Source organism: Tachypleus tridentatus, chromosome 6 (assembly GCF_004210375.1).
Source record: "Tachypleus tridentatus isolate NWPU-2018 chromosome 6, ASM421037v1, whole genome shotgun sequence".
Lineage (NCBI taxonomy): Eukaryota > Metazoa > Arthropoda > Merostomata > Xiphosura > Limulidae > Tachypleus > Tachypleus tridentatus.
The window spans coordinates 164696193-164719589 of NC_134830.1; the positions used below are offsets into that span (position 1 = coordinate 164696193).

A 23397-nucleotide genomic window follows, 5' to 3' on the forward strand; every position below is an offset into this window, starting at 1 on the left:
AAAAGCACTTACATCATAGTCTGTCAAATAATTATCATTCGAGTTTTATGTAGTCGACAAGTTTCGCCCACTATCATAGGGATGTGCCTGGAGAACCGCCTAAACAAGACAAGTGTTGTTATGGTGGTAATTACGGTAACACCTGCTGTCTCCCAGGATACAACCTCTAATTACCATCAGCATCAGATTTAGCTGTGTTTGGGTTTTCTCGTAATGTAAGCACGCAATCTGATTGTTTTGAAATCAAATATAAAATTTTTGTAGAGTAAAAAAAAACCAACAAATTCTTCAAATATATGAAAAATTCTTGTTTCTGAATGATAGCAAAGCCTGACTTAAACATATAGTGAGTAACGAAGTCCATGAAAATACTAGAAAAACTCTGACGTAAATACTGAAATATTTAAGTGGTGGTTGATTGGTTTGATTTGTTTGAATTTTGCGCAAAACTACACGAGGGCTATCTGCGCTAGCCGTCCATAATTTAGCAGTGTAAGACTAGAGGGAAGGCAGCTAGTCATCACCACCCACCGCCAACTGTTGGGATACTTTTTTTTACCAACGAATCGTGGTATTGACCGTCACATTATAACGCCCCCACGACTGAAAGAGCGAACATGTTTGGTGTGACGGGGATTCAAACCCGCGACCCTCAGACTACCAGTCGAGCGCCCTAGTCACGTGGCCATGCCGGGCCACAAGAGTAAGGTTAGCCTGGTAGAAATTACAGTTTAGAGTAACTTTTGTTGACTTGTATGTTTGTTTTTAAATTTTGCGCAAAGATGCATGAGGGCTATCTGCGCTAGCCGTCCCTAATTTAGCAGGGTAAGACTAGAGGAAAAGCAGCTAGTCATCACCAACAACCGCCAATTCTTGGGTTAATCTATTATCAACGATTAGTTACATTATAACGTCCCCATGGCTGAAAGGGCGAGCATGTTTGATGTGACGGGGATTCGAACCCGCGACCCTCAGATTGTGAGACAAGTGTCCTAACCATCTGGCCATGCCGGGCCCGCTTGTGGTAATAACTGATAGCACAGTACGTTGTATACACTGTTAAGGTAAGTCTCTTTTTTACCATTCTTTCTATAATTGAACTCAATAAATGAATATCCTATTCCCACGTCGCTTATATCCAAGCGCTAAGAATTTCGGGTAATCGAATAAATATGGACGAGTGAATTATGTAGGGTTGTATTTTCTTGTCTTTGTAGATTTCATTGTAAAGTTTGTGAAAGAAAATGGGGTAGACAAACTGTAATTAAAGTCATCATTCATGTATTGAAAGTTGATCAATCTTCACTTCCAAACTTGTAATTCGGCACAAGGGACATGGCAAATCCTGTTTTTCTATTTAAATATTCACGTCTTTCATAAACATTGCTTACCTTCAAACGTATGTAGAACAATCCTCTAAATACTAGTTGTCGTCAAAGGAAGGTTGTATAATATAATTATTAGTTGTAAATAGTGTGATGTTACAATTAACACAGTCGGAACTGGCGTTGAAATTATACACGCAATGAACTCATGGGTGAACTTTAACCTCGCTAAGTAAATATCTTCTTTCGTGGATCGCCAAGTTGAGTTTATCTTCAAAAACATAGTATCCCGCACACTAGCGGTTACATCAAAGGCACGTACTAAGCCATTGATGATAAATATAACCGTAGTGATGGGCAAAAATTGGTACCTGACATTAAACATAAACACAACCCTTTCTCCACGAACAACAACTGTGTACAGTTTGTTTGCTTTGGAGTTACAATTGGAAGAAAATATATCATTGTAATTGACATTTTAATGGGATAAAGGATGGTTACGAAATGAAGTATACGGCTGACTGAATATTTGATGTAAATGACTTTTCGGTGAGTTAACGGAAAACTAATAAAGTGAAGTGTACACATAATGGAACCTTTGAAGTAACCCTATTTTCACTGCAAGACAGGGAGGCTGGGAAAGTGAAGTGTACACTTGACAAATAAATATATTGCTTCTTTTTGTTTTGTTTTTAAATTTCGCGCAAAACTACTCGAGGGCTCTCTGCGCTAGCCGTCCCTAATTTTGCAGTGTAAGGCTAGAGGGAAAGCAGCTAGTCATCACCACTCACCGCCAATTCTTGGGATACTCTTTAACCAACGAATAGTGGGATTGACCGACACATTATAACGCCCCACGGCTGAAAAGGCGAGCATGTTTGGTGCGACGGGGATTCGAATCCGCGACCCTCAGATTACGAGTCGAACGCCTTAACCCACGTGGCCATAAACCTTTGCTATTTCATACGGGATATTTTATTTAAAGTGCTTCTTGTTTAATGGTCGTAGAAACATACGCTCATCTGGTGAAATATATGTATTGTCTGCGATATGAAAACAACAATTATAAATGGAAACAAACAACAAGAGAAAATAACCAAAAACTGAAACTAATGAGTAACTGACTTGTGACGTCGTCCTACAGAATGATGACGCAAGAATGAATACAAGTAATAATAACTGTTTGGAACACATAAATGTATACGTAAGATAACAGCAGTGCACGGTTATATGCCAGTTATTAAGCAAAGGTGTAAGCCTGATGTCTTTAAAGCAGTTGCAATGGTATGAGATTGAAGGATCCATGAGAGAATAACAAAAGTCACTTATAGCCATTAACATCTCGTTTACTTTCGAAAATGCTAAGAGGAAGGACTTAAGTAGCAAGTAGTCGAGACGTAGAACAAACTTTAGAACAACAACAAACTATTCGTATTAACTCTTGCATGAAAAATTCACTACTCACCCCAGGAGTTCTAGCTTGTGGTCCATAAGGGTATCTGGTCCAGTCCAGGGAACTTTCTTTTGTTGTATCCAACAAAACAACTGAAAAAAAAAGACAAAAATAATTAAATACATTGTTTAAAATAATTACAGAATCGGGAGATACTAATTATATATCATCACCAACTCCATATTCCTCAGAAGAGCTATAGGGGAGGACGCAAATAAATAATCATCTCCAACTACACATTCCTCAGAAGAGTTATAATGGCGGATACTAATCAATTATTACCTCCAGCTCCATATTCCTCAGAAGAGTTATAATGGAGGACACTAATCAATTATTACCTCCAACTCCATATTCCTTAGAAGAGTTATGATGGAGAACATCAATTATTACCTCCAACTCCATATTCCTCAGAAGAGTTATAGGGGAGGACACTAATCAATTATCACCTCCAACTCCATATTCCTCAGAAGAGTTATAGGGGAGGACACTATTCAGTTATCATCTCCAACTCCATATTCATCAGAAGAGTTATATGGGAGACTTTGATTAATTATAAACTCGAATGTAGAAAATAAGTTGCTTAAAAAACTTAAACGGTTGGGATAAATTAATTATGTCCCAGAGTTGATAAGTGCGTTGTTCAGAAAACTTGGAAGACCAAGAGGAAATAATCATTTCTAATCTTTCCATCGTACTAAGTATGTTATTCAAAAGACCTAAAATCAAGGACAATGAACCATATGATATCTTAATTATATATACAGTTCAAAGACCTATTAAGGCGATCACCGATTTAACGTTTCTTATAACTCCGTGCCCAGCATCGCCACGTGGTTAGGGCTCTCGACTCGCAATATTTGGGTCGCGGGTTCGAGTCCTCGTCCCACCGAACATGCTCCTTCTTTCAGCTGTGGGGGTGTTATAATGTTATGACCAATCCAACCATTCGTTGGTAAAAGAGTACTTCAAGAGATGGCGGTGGGTGGTTTTCCCTCCAGTCTGCTTAATTGAGGAGAGCTAGCGCAGATAGCTCTCATGTATCTTTGCGCGAAATTCAAAACACACAAACAAACTTATAATCACTGTATTAGTCTTCTGTTCAACTTGGGATCACTTGATCCGGGTCGAGAAGTCTTGTTTGCTTGTCCGCTAGTTCTTCTAACTGATGCATAGATTAATTTAAGTAAAATAAATAAATAAAATTAATAAAACTTGGTTATTAAATTACGTGCATAATATAATATTAAAAATCTTTACTCTAATTCTAATATGTAGTGACACGAATAAAATCAATAAGCCTTAACCCAGTTCACGCCGTTACAGTAGTTATTCAAAGCAAGTAGCTGATATAAATTGCATCTCACATTGGCGTATCCCAACCAGCCTGAAAAACCTTCGTATTACAGCAAGCGTACATGGTATGGTTAATTACACCACTCTTTACTCTCATATAAACAATGAGAAGTTGCCAGTTTTAACTCTGAGTGAAGTTGACAATAGACGATCTAATAATGAATGATTAATTAATATTTTGTCAGTGAAGCAGGTGTAGATGTCGAACATACTTGATGATCTAATAGCGATTTGTTAAAATTTTGTCTTAGAAACTACTGTTGAAAGCTAAACGGAGTCGACACCGAACGATCTGTTGCATTTTGTAACAGGAGCCATTGTTGAAGTCACATATTGCAATATCAAACAATGAAAATATATCAGTAAACAAAAGTTTTAGTCCTAAGCCGTTCGCTTTAAGATCGCCGTTTAAAACGTTGAATAACAACTCGTTCAATAACTGTTATAAAATATCCATTATTTATTTAGAGCCATGGAGAAATTCGGTGTTTTCATATTTCTCTGTATGAAAACAAAAACATGTGTCTGCACTGCTGAAATATTAAAATATATCCCTTTATGATTGTTACATAAACGAAACAATAATATCAAATTTAAGAACGTCTTCGTAGTGTAGGGATAAATTATATGAAAACATTATATAAACAGATGAAAACATATATCAAACAAGTGAAAGTAATTCGTGATGACGAGAAACCCACTTGAAGTAAAAATGTTTTCTCAAGACGGCTGGTATGGGTATTAACACTTTAATTACAATAAAGTATAGAACAATATTATCCATACCCATACCAGACGTCTTGAGACTACATTAATCAAAATAATATTCACAAACGCACAAAGGCTTAGCACATCGGAGCAAAACCTATGAAAGACTAAATGAATTGTTATCAAATACTCAGTGTATTAAGTTTCATACATAACATTTGAGACTCATGTCTACATTTAGATCATGTGTAATACACGGGAATATTGAATGCTAGTAGTTAAACATGTCATGTAATACACAGGAATACCGGATGCTAAAACCTAAATGTAGTATGATGACAGGTTTACCAGCTGGTGAAACCAAAGACTTGTTTTTTATGCCTTAGCATTACGACTAAGGAACACAGGTGGACTTCAACGTGAATTTTCATCACATCTTATGGACGTGAATATTTCTCAGGCTTTACCAATAATTTAACTCCTCCGAGTAAATCCTGTTAGGTAAACACTTTTAACACCGATTCCTCTGGCAATGAACGAAATCGAAATCACTATCTGGAGTAACTGTCAGTATAAATGTATATTTTTATACATGTAGTGCTGTTTTAAAACAATCTTAATTCGATTGGCTAAGAGGGATATAAAAAATAAATTTTCTATTAACCATTTATTACAAAAAAAAACCTCAAACATCTGACAACATGACATTCTGATGAATCACAAAAATTATATCGCTGAACCATTTTTAAATCAGAACTGAGAAAGTTTTACATTTAAAACAGCCCAGGGAGGGTCATGCCTCACCACGTTGTGTTACAAACAGTATATTTAATTTACAATATATTGTTTTGTTTGTTTTTGAGTTTCGCGCAAAGCTACACGAGGGCTATCTGTACTAGCCGTACCTAATTTAGAAGTGTAAGATTAGAGGGAAGGCAGCTAGTCATTGCCACCCACCTCCAACTCTTGAGATACTCTTTTAACAAGGAATAGTGGGATTGACCGTCACATTATAACGCCCCCACGACTGAAATGGCGAACATGTTTGGTGCGTCGGGGATTCGAACCCGCGACCCTCGGATTACGAGTCGAACGCCTTAACCACCTGGCCATGCCGGGGCCCACAATATATTGTATTAGGAAGAAAAGAAAATTTTAGCAGTATGTCGTTGAGTAAATACTGAATCTATATATTAAACATTTGACTGGAATACATTACGTGACGAATCTAATACAAAACATAAAAAGGATTCAAAACAGTGACATAAATAGCGAATTTCTGATCACAAAGAAATAGTGCTTGGACACCCACGTTTTTAGTATCAACCAATGAATTTAAATCTGGCTTTATTATAGAAAATGACTAGGTTACTGGTGTGAGGATCAAAGGTTCGAGAAGTGTTACCGCTGTACACGCTCCGTATTTTCAGCTGTGTGTGCGTTATTAAGTGACATTTACTAACGATATTTGGTTCATAAGCCTGTACAAGTCCCTCTTGGCGGCGGATGTTGATGGTTTGTTTTCCCTTCCTGTTTTTAGATGTCTAAAATTACAGATGGCTACACCTATGACCTTCGATCTGGCTGCTTAGCCCACGTGTGACTAAGTCGCCTTTCAGTTTGAAAACCCCAATTCCTGTTGTTTTTTTTTAATAAACAAATAAGACAAATAGTGGTAAACATAAACCTGATAGGTTATTCCAAGTTACCTGAAATACACTTAGCGTTAGTGGTAAACATAAACCTGATAGGTTATTCCAAGTTACCTGAAATACACTTAGTGTTATTATAAACATCACACACAGTCATTCCTTTGGCCAAAGTCACGCTCAGGGACCATTAAGTAATAATCATATTTGCTTTTAACTTGACATTACACAAATCATTTTACAATGTATAATTTCAGAGCGTAACTGCGAACAAATGTACCTTTTAGATGTAATTTTACAGAGAGGGTACTCCATACAGACAGATACCAGAACAACGTAACTAGATTATAGTCCGAGAGTTAAGAATATGTTTTAACTGTTTCTATCGAAGGTGTCTACTTAATCTCCTGCTCACACCATGAGATTCCACTAACACTGCTAGGATATCACGAGAGGCGCGTGCTTTAAAGCTCCACCTATAGTTTAAGAGTACTACTGTGTAGAGAGAGGGAAGGGGTAATTTAATTTGAAATTTCAAACTAAGACAGAACACACTGGCTCGAGCCTAAAACTAAAACGATCAAACCCAATTACTTATAACACGTAGCCATACACTGGTCATAATGACGTCACATGTTGAATGTTGTTCTGTAAACTCCAGATCCTCAGAAATATTTGTAACTAATACGATACTTTCGGAATAGAATAGACATGTAATGAAAATTCTACAACAAGAAAGGCTTAGCTATATGCATATATTACATAAAGAGACATGAAAAATACAGTTATATATGTATACACACACAGTATTGAAAATAATTACGAAAACAATGAAGAAAAGCTGTAAAATGTGAATACCACATCTTTTATCGTGTAAGATAAACTTCACCAGCTCACATCAAAAGTTCATAGTTTGTATTATGATTGGTTGTTCTTTATCCAATCAGCAAGTGACACGCCAGTTTAAAGCATATGCAATTGCAAGCGGTTGTGCCTATTGGTTTTGTGGTTTAAATCGAAAGTCCAATAAAGTTAAATCAAATTAAATCGAACTTAGTAGTCATAACATGGATGCAGTCGTTGCTTCCAAAGGCTGAAATGCCAAATAACAAATATGTAAAAAACAAAGTTTTGGCTGCATTAAGAACACCCCTATTCCTTACATAAAATCGAAGTAACATTATATGTGTTTCAGCAGGAGCTGCAGGCAATATTCAGAAAAGGATATTGCCAGTATTTAATAGAAGTGATTGACACCTCTCCAAGAGTCATGCTAAGTATCTCAATGCATGTTCTTTATGAGACAGAACAACTTTGTTTTAAATATACGTGTGAATGTTGCTCCTGCGTCCTGTGAACAACCTTGCTTTACATGTAAGTGTGAATGTTACTATATGTTATAATGACATCGAACTAAAAGTAGTGGACAAAGTAAAGCTATAGACGTCTGTTATTTAAAGAAAAATCTAAGTTGATTTGTTTAGTTACGACCAACAACAGTTTGTTCTACAGCAGAGAAAATAAGCGGTTTTGTAGTCAATGTACAACAGATACACTAAAACATAAACATACGTTTAACACTGCATCTCAACCGACTCTGTCGGTTACCTACATAAAATTGATAGCACCCTGACTACTGATAGGTACAGACAGGTTTTGCTTCATAATGGCATTCCCTTTGGAACACCACTCATCGCGGAAAGTTAATCTTCCAGCAAGAAAATTATACTGCAAATCTACATAAACAGCGAGCTTCAAAACCAGGGAAGGTTTGCTTACACAAACACACACATTTTATGATCATGCATTCTGTAAAAAAAACATTTGGCTATGTGAATACACTGAGTATATACACTTGAACCGATTATATGGCTCCTAAAAAATTAGGAAAATGTGAATATACAGAGCAAACAGACTATTCAGAGGATTCGACAATACGCGTATGCTAAACATAGGAAAGATTTAACTGTAGACATATGCTAAACAAAGGAAAGATTCGACTGAGTTTAGAATAAGAGTTCATGTTTTGAGAAAGGTTTTTTCCACACACAAAAGGAACACAGAGTGGCTAGGAAAGATTCGACTGTACACAAAACATCACGTCACGTCACACTGATTGCTGATCCTGAATGAATCATTCAAGTCACTGAATGTTTAGTTTGCCGATTGCTGCTAGGAATATGAAAAGAGCAATCTCACGTTGAAGAATGAAGCTGTTTCAATAGGGAAACACTCTGTCAATAGAGCAGACATGTGGTGCACTCACTCACGTCTTGTCGTCCCGGTCATACCAATTTATAGTCAATTGTGGTGTGAAGAGAAAACTGTGTGCTAGAATATTTCACTCAAAAACCAAAACTGTCACTTACATTCATCCATGGTTACTGGTGAAGCGGAACGGACTCAGAAGACAATACGCCAGCACGCTCTGTTTTTACACACTTGTCACTCTCATTCACGTAATTAGAAGGTCACGGCTTTCAATAATATGTCTCCATTTCTCTTGCTGTTGAAGGCAATGAACGGGAGAAAGTGAAACTCGAGTGCTGGGGGCGTTAGGAGAGATCTAGTGCGTGAACCAAGGAGGCGTTAGGAGAAATCTAGTGCGTGTACCAAGGAGGCGTTAAGAGAAATCTAGAACATGATTCAAAGATAAATTTTCAGTAAGTTGTTAAAAGCATCAAAGTGTGTTATTTGTATAAAAGTCTTACAGAGCAAGGACGCCATTGCTTCTTCAAACTATATTCCAGAATAGAACAATGACTATATTTCTTCTCCAAACTGTACTTTCATATAGAACATTGATGCTGTATCTTCTTCAAACTAATTCCGATATATAACAATGACGCTATATATTATCCAAAGTATATTCCAGTATAAAACAATGACTATATTTCTTCTCCAAATTATACTTTCATATAGAACATTGATGCTATATCTTCTTCAAACTAGTTCCGATATGTAACAATGACGCTATACATTATCCAAACTATATTCCAATTAGTAGGCAAAAGGATGTCGTAGTAAAGAATGAATATATTAGTAAAATTATGCCCTCTATTTATATCTAAATCTATTTTTCTCGCCGAAACTATCACCAGTTTTTCAACGTGTAATTATCGCTGTATGTCGTTTTTTTTTTTTCTCTGTTTGTGAATGTAAATAAACTTGGAACTGAGCTCTTCAGTCTATTCCAGTCTCTCGAAGAGCATGAGAAATTGGTTCAACACAGCACTTTACAGACTAAACATTCTCTTGAATATGTCCGGTACGCATACTTTAACGACAAACACCATGCGCTTATGTTCTTCACAAGGCATCGCTACATCGGATCACCGACAACTTGAAGGCTCTAGTTAATTTTGAAAGGCTACTTAAAGCTCTTGACCCTGCGGAACAAACCATCATCAACAACGAAAAGATATTACTACTAAAATATAATAAAAAAAAATCAAGTGGTGCAGTTGATAGGTTACAGTGTCTAGAGTGATGGTATGGTTGGTGTTAACTGTCATGTGAGATCAGAATTCTTCCAACCCCAAGAATCTTCGTCAGTTGATTACCTCCGATATTCCCTACTTGAGAGTGGAGTAAGGTTTCAGCATTGTTTAGAAGTAAGCATATGGCACAATAAGCTGCTGTGGTGTACAGCAGTAAATATATGTAAAAACTGATGGAATGCTGTTTATATAGGGATAATTTTATCAATGGAAATATTGCATATTATGTTATACATTTAGGCTTAGCATCTTGTGATGAAGGCGAAGCAGATTCACCTTTAGAGATGTAGCTCATAAAATATATAGATGTACGTAAATAGAGTTACAATACAGAGAAGAAGCTAAATATATATACATGTAAAATAAAAGACTAACACATAAGATACTTATAAAAGATAAAACAATACTTGCTTGTTTGTTTATTTGTTTTTGAATTTCGCGTTAAGCTTCACGAGGGTTACCTGCGCTAACCGTCCTTAATTTTGCGGTATTAGACTAGAAGGAAGGCAGCTAGTCATCACCACCAACTGTTTGGGCAAATCTTTTACCAACGGCTAAAAGGGTGAACATGTTTAGTGCGACGGGGATTCGGAACCCGCGACCCTCAGAATACGAGTCGAGTGTCTTAACCAACTGGCCGTGCCGGGTCTAAAACAGTACTTAAACACATGTAATGTTGCATTATATAAAAACTGTTATTTAGAAATTATATAAATAGACGTATATAAAAATGAAAACATATAGTAACTTATTATTCATTAATATTATATATATATATATACATCTTTAAAGACGTAACTAAATTCGATAGACACCTAACTTCACGGCTCGAATTTGCAAAGATGTTCTATATAACGGAATAACAAACGGATTACGTAGTGAACTAACCAAAAATATTACAAAAACGTGACTAAAACTAGATTTGTAAGAACTCAAATGAACATAGTTTATTTAAGAACCTATCATCATAGGCTTGTCGATATAATACCGTGATTAATAACTCCAGAAGGTTACCTAAATAAAGAAACACTAAAGTTTAAAATGTCTACTATTATTATAACATCCTAATATTAAAACATACCCTTGGTCTGTATACAATAGGCGTTTTACAGTTTTCTACAACCTTGGTTAGAATAAAGTTTGAGAAGCAGTCCTTAGCCTTGAAATTATTAGTACATCCGAACCGTAGCCTCAGAAATACCTTGAACTCTCCGCCCCGCTGGAGCTCCCAAATCAGAAGGTACCTTGGCAAGTTAGCCCCGCCTAATGGCCCTTTTATTCTTGAATACGTAATTAGTGAAAATTACCCTCAGTTACAAAGAGGGGCGGGGATAGGACTGAGGCCTATAATAATTTCTTGGTCGTAAAGAAAGAAGTTATGCAAAGGTGAAGCGTTAGGCTTAGAACTGAGTCAAGCCTTAAGCCTCATTTATGTCATAGAAATACTTTCCAGGTTTTATACATCACACCCAAAACATTTTCAAAACACTAGATGCACAATTCTTACATTTTGGATAAAATATCGTACAATTTTATTTCCTGGTTTGTCGTGAAAACACCTAAACATTGTCATCTCTATCTTATGTATCCAGTGTATCTGTACGTTGTCCCTCATTCTCGCTGCATAATATTATGCGACGCCATGTTCTGTGAGAGATTTTCCTCAACATAGCAGGGGTTATTGTTCCAATGCCGCGCTAACAGCTGCCTTCAACTCATCATTAGTATTATAACGTTGTTTAGACACAATGTGGATGGGTATGGACTTACGGGCCACCCTGTAGATAAAAAGTAAACCCTCCGACTTCTCGTCATAACTTATACTTTATTAAAAACTTATGATAAGATTTTTTTTCCAGGGAACAACACTTAAAAGTTGATGTGCAATTAACTTACCATTCGCGGATTAGATAGATGGTTAACCTTTTTTTTTTTTTTTATCGTCACTTGGACTTATTCCAAGACTCGAGAAGTTGTGGCCACTCTTAAGGAACATGTGGCTAAAAACATGCATTCAATAAAAAGCAAAACAAAAAATAGGGATTGACTTTGTTTTTTAAATTTCGCGCAAAGCTACTCGGGGCTATCTGCGCTAGCCGTCCCTAATTGAGCAGTGTAAGACTAGAGGGAAGGCAGCTAGTCATCACCACCAACTCTTAGGCTACTCTTATACCAACGAATAGTGGGATTGACCGTCACATGTAACGCCCTCACGGCTGAAAGGGCGAGCATGTTTGGTGCGACCGGGATTCGAACCCGCGACCCTCGGATTACGAGTCACGTGGCCATGCCGAGCCGTTGGGGATTGACCATTTTGAAGCAAAGATAAGTTAACTCTGAGCCAATGCAACTGGTTGTTAACGAAAGTTACAATAATCTGCACGTTTGTAATACATTTATTAATTTTTGAACTTTTATATTACAATGACGCGGAAGTTCTTTGCGTGTAATTAGTATGTGATAACAAACTTTAAAATTATAAGAATATTTACAGTGAAAACAAATGCCCTAATAGAATTTTTCGGTTGATTCGCCCTTGTTCGTAACAATTCACCTTAAAATCTTTTAGCTTCACATTTAAAGTGAACGTTAACTATTTTGATTTACTTTCGATAAAAATGCACAAAAAAACGGATGTAATTGTAGTGTAAAACAGGAGAGAAGAAAAGAAGAACGGTGCTCTGTATGATTTAAAAACGTTCAACTTGACCTGTCGTATTCCTACAACCGAGTTTACCATAATCACGTGCGGCTTCATTTAGACTAGAGTAAATACATTGATGAGTGTTTCCATCCCAAGAGTACTTTAAAACATATACAACGTCACGAAATCATAAATTCAACTCCTTGATCTGTTATTTAAATCAGGCTGCGTGACAACTCAGTTATTAATTAATTTGTAGAATGCATTAGAAAATGCGTGACAGCTCAGTTATTAATTAATTTGTAGAATGCATTAGAAAATCCAGATAGATATTTTTTGTGGCAAACAATTTATTTGTTTGTCTGGGAATAAGCAGAAAGCTTCACAATTGACTATTTTTGCTCTGCCCATTACGGGTATCGAAACCTGATTTCTAATGGTGTGAGCCCGCACACATGCTGCTCTGCCTGGCAAACAAAGTTTTCCCAAATGACACACTCATAAACAGAATGCGGACCTGAAGAAGAATGTGGAAGCAAAGACTGACAACATGCTGTTAAAACACAGGTAGAGCTGTTGTATCATTACATTTCCACAGTTATACACACTTAGTGGTAGATGTAAAAATATTCAGATTCATATGATATTATCAGGCCTTAATTATTAGCCATAAAATAACTTCTTTTTTTTTGCAAGTACTATGTATATATACGCAGACCATCACAAACTCTCAGTATATGTATCAAATGGCCAGGTGGGTTAAGCCGTTCGACTCGTAATCCGAGTGTCGCGGGCTCGAATCGCGGTCGCACCAAATATACTTGCTCTATCAGCTGTGGGGGCGTTATAATGTGACGGTCAGTCCCACTGTTCGTTGGTAAAATGGTAGCTCAAGAGTTTTCGGTGGATGGTTATGACTAGCTGCCTTCCATCTAGTCTTACACTGCTAAATTAGGGACGCCTATTCTTTGATTGTAACCACGTTTATTTTATGCACTAGAAAAATTCTAACTGTAATTTTTTAAACTGACCCTTTTTATCTTCCCAACTCACGTTTTACCTCTCGATTATCTTTGCCAGAATTCACGTTAAAAATATTCAATAGAAGGACTATGTTTGTTGTAGCTTAGGTTAGATAAAGAAGATGACAAGCGATGAAGCAGGAACTTAGTGGCACAGAAAATTTAGTGAAAAAAATACGTGTTCTAGAAAACTTGAAAAATATGGTAAAAAAAAAATACGTGTTCCAGAAACTTGGTAACAAATATGGGGAAACTTGGTAAAAAAATATGTGTTCCAGAAACTTGGTAAAAAATACGTGTTCCAGGAAACTTGATAAGAATACGTGTTCCAAAAAAATTGGTAAAAAATACGTGCTTCAGAAGGATTAGTAAAAAACATGTGTTCCAGAAAACTTAAAAAAAATAAATACGTACTCCAGAAAATTTGGTAAAAAATATGTGCTCTAGAAAACTTAGTAAAATAAAATGTGCTCCAAAAAACTAGGAAAAAACAAGAGCTCCAGAAAAGTTAGTAAAAAGAAATACGTACTTCAAAAAATTTGGTAAAAAACGTGTGGTTTAGAAAACTTGGTAAAAACAAAACATGTGTTCCAGAAAACTGGAAAAAAGTAAAATCAACTCGTCGTGCATGATTCATAAAATTCTTCATTATCACTGGATTTATGAATAATAACTTACAAAAGGAGATCTTTCTTCTCTGCCCCTCGGTGGCACAGCACTGCGGACTTACAATGCTAGAAACAGGACTTCGATACTCGTGATGGACAGAGCACAGACAACCCATTGTGTACCTTAATTCCAAAGTAGCAAACAAACTACAATCATGTGAAAAAGTTAGGACACCCTATAATCTCTTAGTATTGACAAATATAACTATTAAAAATGAGTTATCAATATGATATTATGATATGAAGTTTAATGAAACTATGCCATTCAAGCACTTTAACCATTTGTAATCGATCGACTTTGGCCAATCATTCTATCTGAGCCAGTCAAACTATTTTAACTCCTCAATCTCAGTCAGCCAAAAGCTATTTTAATCGTATACTTCGAGCTAAAAACTATTTTAACAGTTTATGCGCAGTTACATTTGTTTCTGGTTCACCGTTTCGGTAACTACACCGAATTATTTGATACAATTAAGTGTAAAGTAATGAATCTATGTTCATGATTAGGCACCAGAACTCTAACCTGTTAATTATTCAGAATACATATTACACCAGTATTCATTCTTCTGGAATTAAAATCAGCCCCACCAAAAAAAAAAAAAAAGCAGTACTTTAGAGACGTAAAGTGCGTATGAACTTTAGTCCATACTAAATATGGATCTTCATGATCAAAAACGGATCATTTTGACTCGGCACTTTAGTGGGTTAAATAACTTTTTTTTTCAATACTGTAAATATGTAAAGATTATGCCAAAAAATTCGCACCAACATGCTCGCTTTTTCAGCTGTGGGGGTATAAAATGTGATGGTCAATTCCACTATTTCGTTGGTAAAAGAGTAGCCCAAGAGTTGGCGGTGGGTGGTAATGACAAGCTGTCTTCCCTCTAGTCTTACACTGCTAAATTAGGGACGGCTAGCTCAAATATCTCTCGTGTAGCTTTGCGCGAAATTTAAAACAAGACCAAAACCAAACACTTCAGAACATTTAAAATACATGTAAAATTATTATTAGAATGGTATTCTTAAAATAGCAGTCAAACTCTTCTCATTATATTCTAAAGACAGATTATAAAACAGATACCAAACATTCCAGAACACTTAGAAGTTGTTTGGTTGTTTTGAATTTCGCGCAATGCTACACGAGGGCTATCTGCGCTGGCCGTCTCTAATTTTGCAGTGTAAGATTAGAGGGAAGGCAGCTAGTCACCACCACCCACCGCCAACTCTTGATCTACTCTTTTACCAACGAACAGTGGGATTGACCGTCACATTATAACCTTTCCCACGGCTGAAAAGGCGAGTGTATTTGGTGTGACGAGGATTTGAACCCGCGACCCTCGGATTACGAGTCGAGCGCCTTAACCACCTGGCCATGGCGAGCCCTCAGAAATTGTAAAATGTATGTGAAATCCTTGTTTGTGCTCACAACGATGTCTTATGCAAGTCACAGTCTCATCGGGTATTCTGAAAACCAAAGTATATACCAGATTTTAACTTCCCTTCTTCACGAGTACACGTGAATCTCGGGTTACATCTTCTGCTGAAACTGAATGTTATTCTTCTACTCACCTTGTATCCGGCAGTTTACTGAATGCAGTTCCCCCTACGTTGAGAAATACTTTGACCACTAATGTGTGATACCCGAATACAATTCGAAAGCATTTATATTCGGATAATCACAAGCACCATGAAACACCAAAAAACAATTCAAAGAAACTTGAAAATGATGCTTTATCAAATACAGCAACAGCAAATAAATATACCAGATGGTATACAAACAAACAAAAGCGTGACAATTTCTAGGTTCTTGAGCTAACCTACCATCTACGGATCATTTATTTTTCTTACAAGTTGAATATCTAGGATAAAGTTAGAAGTGACAATGTGATTCAACAAAATGGCGGCGCGTTGTTGATGTTTTCCAGAAGCAATTGTATTTCTTAACCTCCAATACTTACAGGAGGTCTCTTTTACACTATTTTAACCTAACGCATATATTAAAAACTGTTCAACTTCAACAGTCAAATATTACCAACAAGCTATACACTGTTCAGACTACTAAAAGCTACACACTGTTTAGTTTGAACGTTCATATATTATACAATTTTTCGGCTTTAGATAATACACTACACACTGGCTATACTGTTCAGTTTAAACAACCACATACTGACAGTACACTGTCCACTTCAAACAATCGTGGATTACCAAGAGAGTTTCCTCTAAAAGTAGTTCAAACAGGTAAGTTGCTTCAGAAGTTTCATGTTTTACTGCTAGGTGGCTTTACCATTCAAACAGTCACTTATTTATCACATTCCTAAAAGATGTCACTTGTCCATGCTTCATAATTCTCGTACGATTGAAAGCGTTTTAACCAAAGTTCCTTTCTTGATATTAACGTAGACGTGTCAGAAACGGGTGTTACTAAATCCACAGTTATTCCAATTAAAGGTTCCATGACAACAACAGTAAAACAGACGAAATCCTTCCTCGATATCTGATATCAGAATGTTGAGTTTTATATGGTGAGATGTGGAATTGATAAAAGGCAGCGAGTCAACCAAAAAGTGGGTTTATGTCACCAATAAATCAGATAAGTTTGTCCCAAACGACTATGTTCATAGCTGTAACCAATTTATACACACTCTAATCGTGTAGAGGTTTTTTTTTTATCCTTGCTTGTCAAGGATACATCAGTTGTAAACAACCTCGATTCATCTATTTATTGACAAATAAGTAAAAAAAAAAACACTTTATTTAACTAACCAAGTTATTTCAGTTAAGATAATTTCTTTCCTTTTGACTAACCATCTGGTTTGAATAAAGCTAGCTCCAGTTAAATTAACTACATCGTTCAGCTAAAATAATTACGTCATGTTTTGTTTAACCACGTGGTTTAGATAAAACTAGCTTTCTTCTAATTCAGTTAACCACGTGGTTCACTTTAAATTAACCTCTCTTGTTTCAGCAACCACATGACTTAGATTATAATACTAACATTTGTCTGTTTAATGAAGCTGTTACTTGAGCTTTAAAATAATTAATTCTGTTTTATTAACCACGTGGTTTAAAAAGGACTATTTTTTTTGCGTTTAAACAACCTTGTGGTGCAGATAAGATTTCCTCCCTGTTCTTATCTAATCACGTGATTCAGACAGAGTAACAATTTCACGTTTTATGTAGTCACGTGATTAGATAAACTGCTGATTCCTTCTGTTTCAGTTAATCATAAAAGACAGATAGAGGGCGCGTAATTTCTACTTTTATTACCCAGCTTTCTCTTATCTTAATGAACCACATGTTTCAGTTATTTTTCGAAATATGTTTTGAAGTTAACTGAGCATATTTCGAGTATCTGATTTTATTTGAACCTATTCTGGTTATATGCAAATCGGAAAAGCATAAAACGGCACTTTTATAATTGTAATACGTCTATAATAAATAATGCACTCAACTAAGTAAATAAATATTCATTGAATATTTCGCAAGCCATTTAAGAGAACAGTAATAATCCAATAAAAATATATTGGATTAAAAATAGCTTGTAGTTGTATAGTTGTGCAGAAAAAGAACATTAGCCAATAGCGCAACGTGGATATCAAACAGTAAAATAACAATTAACAGCATAAAATAGATAAATAATAATTAACATTGCTAAGTGACGGTCAATCCCACTATTCGTTGGTAAAAGAGCAGCCCAACAGTTGGCGGTTGGTGATGATGACTAGCTATCTTCCACTGCTAAATTAGGGACGGTTTGTTTTGCGCGGGCCCGGCATGGCCAGGTAGGTTAAGGCGTTCGACTCGTAATCTGAGGGTCGCGGGTTCGAATCCCCGTCGCACCAAACATGTTCGCCATTTCAGCCTCGGAGACGTTATAATGTGTAGTCAGTCCCACTCTTCGTTGGGAAAACGGTTAATCCCACTATTCGTTATTAAAGAGTAGCCCAAGAGTTGACGGTGGGTGGTGATGACTAGCTGCCTTCCCTCTAGTATTACACTGCTAAATTAGGGACGGCTAGCGCAGATAGCCCTAGAGTAGCTTTGCGCGAAATTAAAAAAAATGACTCTCCTGATAATATATTTTTCTTTATTCCAACGTTTCGTCATAACAGCTTCGACAGATTCTTGTGCGACTAACTATGATGAAGCCATAAGGGGACAACATTGGCTGAAATAAAATGTTTTTATTATCATGCGGAGTGTAAAAGTAATTTTTTTCTCTTTCTTTGTAGCTTTAATGGCAGAATGACTTTTTGAAATTAGCAAGCTGGAACCGTCCTACACAGAGATTAAATCTTAGCTTGAAGAACGTTTTTTGTTTTTTTTTTCTCTTCCCTTTCTACTTGTGAAAATTGCTTCTTTGACTGAACACGGTTTCACAGAAAACCGGATTTCAGATAATTTGTTTCTGGAAAATAGGAGTCGTACTCGAACACCATTTAAAAAAAAAAAAAAAAATTCAAAATCTTGGACACCGAATTTACGGTCCTTAAATTATTACAAGCTAAGCTAACCTGGCAACAAGACTTAACACTTAACCCGTTGCGTTTTTCTAAAGACGAGTTGAGTACCACGTGGCTGTAACAAAGTGAAAAACAATAGCGCATGTGGTTAAATAAACCGGTTTATAATGGTCACAAAGACTGAAAGACCAGTCAGACAACCAAGTGGATTTCAGAAAAAAACTCAGTATCACACAAAACGTGATTGTCCTGTTTAATTAACGCAGTCAATAAAATATTTATCTTGAAACTTTATGTATTACAAACACAACACAATTTGAGAAAATCTCGAACATACAGTTTTTGTATTTTTACGTTTCATAATATTATAGTCAGCATAAAAAAAACCACAAAGACAGCAGATAGTAACAGTAACGTTTTTTTCACGATAGAAACGTGCATAATTTCAAAATTTATTAGCAACGTTTCGTTCACAGATCTTCCAGACTGAGGATTCACCTTGTCTCTGTTTCTCACAGAACTTACGCCAATACGCTCTTTCACTAAGGCTGATAACCTAGAAATAAAAGCCACGCGAAAGTGTTCAGCCAAGCGTATCTGATGGCAAGGTCTATTGCGTTCATGAGTTCGTAGAGGGTCCTCAGTTATTGCCACTCATCCGACTCAATACAATAAACAGTCAGTTAGTTATTTTATTTATTCCAACGGGAATATATATATATATATATAAAACATACTTTTGCAAGTGGTTTCATATAGATTAAAACACCCTTAATCTCTATTTATTACTATCATAGTTTCATAAAATACCCATCTTCGTCTACTAAAATATCCCAATCCACTATAAATAAGTAACATGTTACTAAAACTTGACGGGAGTTTTTTTTGTAGATTAAAAATGATCCTAAAACATATAGCAAGACTTTTCCATCTTTATCTTCTTTTTTTTTTCGTTAAAAGAAGAGACTTCATAATTGTATAGATCTTATGCAATGGGCTATCTGTGCTCTGCCCACCACTGATATCAAAACGCGGTTTCCAGCGTTATAAGTACGCAGACATTCCGTCGTGTCGCTGAGGGTCTAAGCCATTAGAAAAAAGAAAACTGTATACAACCAACCTTCTATGGCTCAGAAGAAACCTTATAACGCCAAAGCTGTGTATCTGTGTGTTTAACAACATACAAACAAGAGAAGGTTGTATGACTTTCTTCACACAATATGTACATTTCAAATAACACAAACCGTTCTTCAAAAACAGTGTTATGGCCATGTGGGTTAAGGAGTTCGACTCGTAATCTGAGGGTCGTGGGTTCGAATCCCCTTCGCACCAAACATGCTCGTCCATTCAGCCGTGGGGGCGTTATATAGTTACGGTCAATCCCACTATTCGTTGGTAAAAGAGTAGTCCAAGAGTTGACGGTAGGTGGTGATGACTAGCTGCCTTCCCTCTAGTCTTACACTGCTAAATTAGGGACGGCTAGTGCAGATAGCCCTTGAACAGCTTTGCGCGAAATTCAAAAACAAACAAAAAACAGTATTGAAAAAAAACAGATTAGTGAAAAATGCTTTGAAACTAAAATGTTTTTATTTTTATTTTCTTACTTATTTCTAATCGTGAAGCTTGTTCTACATAAAGTATGCGAAATTAATTCAACATACATCAAAATGACCTTCCTGTGTTACTTTAAGTGATAACACTGTGTAACACAAATTTTGTTCCTGGATAGTATGTGTTATTTATTAATTGCTTTTGTTGTAAAAGTAAGAAAATGGCCATTATTCCCTTCAAACTTTGCTTTTGTGACGTGGATAATGAAATTTAGAATTTTAGAAATTAACCTATTTTCTATGTATAAACGGACAAATTTGCACATTTTCATTTACATAAGGTTTGAATAAAACAACATATGAATCACGATTTACATGTATTTATACTAACGTTGTTTGGAAATGTTTAGAAGTGAGTAGTTTTTCGAGATTTGCGACTGTAATGTAAATCACTTTCACGTATTAGCCCCCAAATATAGTCTCCTATCATGTTTTCGTTATACGCTTTCAGATCACAAAAGCAAAGTTTGAAGAGAAAAATAGGGTGTTTTTTTTTTTTCATTTACTTTAGGCATAAGCAATTGGGAAATAACACATTCTGCCTAGGAACAAGAAAAAGTAAAAATGTTGTTGCATAGTGTTATTTAACGTGTAAACTAGTGACCCAGACCCTGGAAACAACTTTTAATGGCGCTCGACACGAACGTTTGACGTCAAACTAGCGATCTTTACTTTATATCAACCTATAGTTGTTAGCAGCATTTAGTGTTGACTAAAGATATTTCACAAATTCACAATAACTTTATTACATTAACTTTTAGTATATGGGTCTGTGTTTTATAAACTGATGGATATACCATGAAAATATCGAGAACTACGCATGCATTGCAAATGAAAGCCCTCAAAAATCGTCAAAATTACATTTAAAACCTGCCGATGGGATTTGGTGGGTGTGGCGCTCGACTTGCAACTTATGGGCCACAAGATCGAACCCCATCACGAAATGCACTCGCTCTTTCATTTATGAGGGCGTTACAATGCGGTGTTCAATTCCAATACTTGTTGATGAAAAGTTCAAGAGTTGTCGATAGATGGTATTAAAACTAGCTGTCTTCCGTCTAAACCTGTCAATTCAAAATTATGGTCGACTTGACGCAGAATTCAGACTTAACGATAGCAAAATTAAAACCAGTCCGGAATCGACTTTGAGACAAATAAATGTGTCACAGCAGTGAAGTGACACAGTCAAGGTAATCAGACGAATCAAATTCATTGATGACTGTGTATTTTGTTTTACCAGATTAGTAGATGATTCTGTGTATAATATTAGTCTGTAACTAAGTGTATTGTACCAACTGCTTATTATATGCTACACTGGTAACTATATTTCTGCTGTTTATTATGATGCATTGTTCAATGAAATGATTAATTAATTACGTGCTTGATTTCAGAAACTGAAAGTTGTTTCTAAGGTAACCACTAGAAATTATACATCTAATTAATTAAATCTATTTTTAAAGTAATAAAGAATTATATATTCATCTCCCTTTCTTACCAAAACAGATATAAAATAGGTTATTCTTCGATCGTAATATTAATAAATCTGAGAGAACCTACTTACCAATAGCGTTTCGCAAAATCCAAACCATCGAACGACAAACTCAAACTTTGGTTTCCCTTTCTAGATCAAATATAATAAGAAAAGTCAACAGATTCGACATCGAAGTTTCTGAATCTGTAGCAAATATTTCTACAGTGTGTTTAAACAGGTTGGTTTTATCCGAATAAACTTGGCAATCAGGAAAATGAGATCATCTTGTCTCCAGAAGTGACATCACTTGTCTTCCTGGAGACACTGGAAGACTGTGTGACACCTCCAGATGCAGAGACTGGGAAGATTAACAGGAACTCAAGAACGACGTATGACAGTATTTTCAAAGATAAGAAATAAATTGAAATTCTAAGTGAAAAGTGAAGCGTTGATTGAATATACGAATCCGGATACGTTACGGTTCCAAAACAGCTAGATAACTAAGTTTCCACAACTAACTTAATCGAAACGCCACGGTACGTATTCGACTAACCCTTATTGAGACATGTAACCAACAGTTGTACAATCTGATGAACTAATATTATTGGCCCGGCATGGCCAAGCGTGTTAAGGCGTGCGACGCGTAATCTGAGGGTTGCGGGTTCGAATCCCCGTCGCGCCAAATATGCTCGCCCTTTCAGCCCTCGGGGCGTTATAATGTGTTGGTCAATCCCACTATTCGTTGGTAAAAGAGTAGTCCAGGTGTTGGCGGTGTGTGGTGATGACTAGCTGCCTTCTCTCTTGTCTTACACTGCTAAATTAGGGACGGATAACGCAGATAGCCATCGTGCAGCTTTGCGCGAAATTCAAAACAAACCAAACCTAACAATGTGACTTCAGCATCACATTATTGATTATATATATTTTTTTTATTTTAATATCCAGTTGTGTGATAACAGAAGCCGTCAGTTCTTCTCATATTTCAGGGGGAAGGAAGGAGTGTTACATTCAGGATGTACGCTGGTCTCTCTCGGCTAGCACAGATAGCCCTCGAGTAGCTTTGTGCGAAATTAAAAAACAAACAAAACTAATATTATTCCATCTGTATCTCAATACTAGGTTGGTTGAGAGTTTCAGTTAACCAGATATAACTCAAGATGAACCTGTGCTGTAATGAACAGTTTCTCTAACGAGACAGCCAGTAGAATCCACTATAAGTTTGTATATCTTACACCATTCCTGGATCTGTGTATTTTGCGATATTTTAAAGTTGATAGTATATACTAAATTGAAATGACGGATATTCATCTGACCTGCGTGTTTGCTTCTTTTTGAATTTCGTGCAAAGCTACACGAGAGCTATCTGCGATAACCATATCTAATTTACCAGTGTAGGACTAGATGGGGGGAAGGCAGCTAGTCATCACCACTCACCCCTAGCTCTCGAGCTACTCTTTTACTAAAGAAAAGTGGGATTGAGCATCACTTATAACGCCCGTACGACTGAAAGGGCGAGCATGTTTGGTGTGAC

The 23397-nt window shown here is 36.3% G+C and overlaps 1 protein-coding gene across 1 annotated transcript in view; it reads right to left on the reverse strand.

Annotated features, from left to right (window-relative positions):
• The window catches only part of LOC143254351 (ephrin type-B receptor 1-B-like), a 105123-nt gene that overhangs the window by 53317 nt on the left and 28409 nt on the right, over positions 1-23397 (reverse strand). The window contains 1 exon segment of the mRNA XM_076509404.1: positions 2791-2870. Within this exon segment, the coding sequence (XP_076365519.1) occupies positions 2791-2870 (80 nt within the window).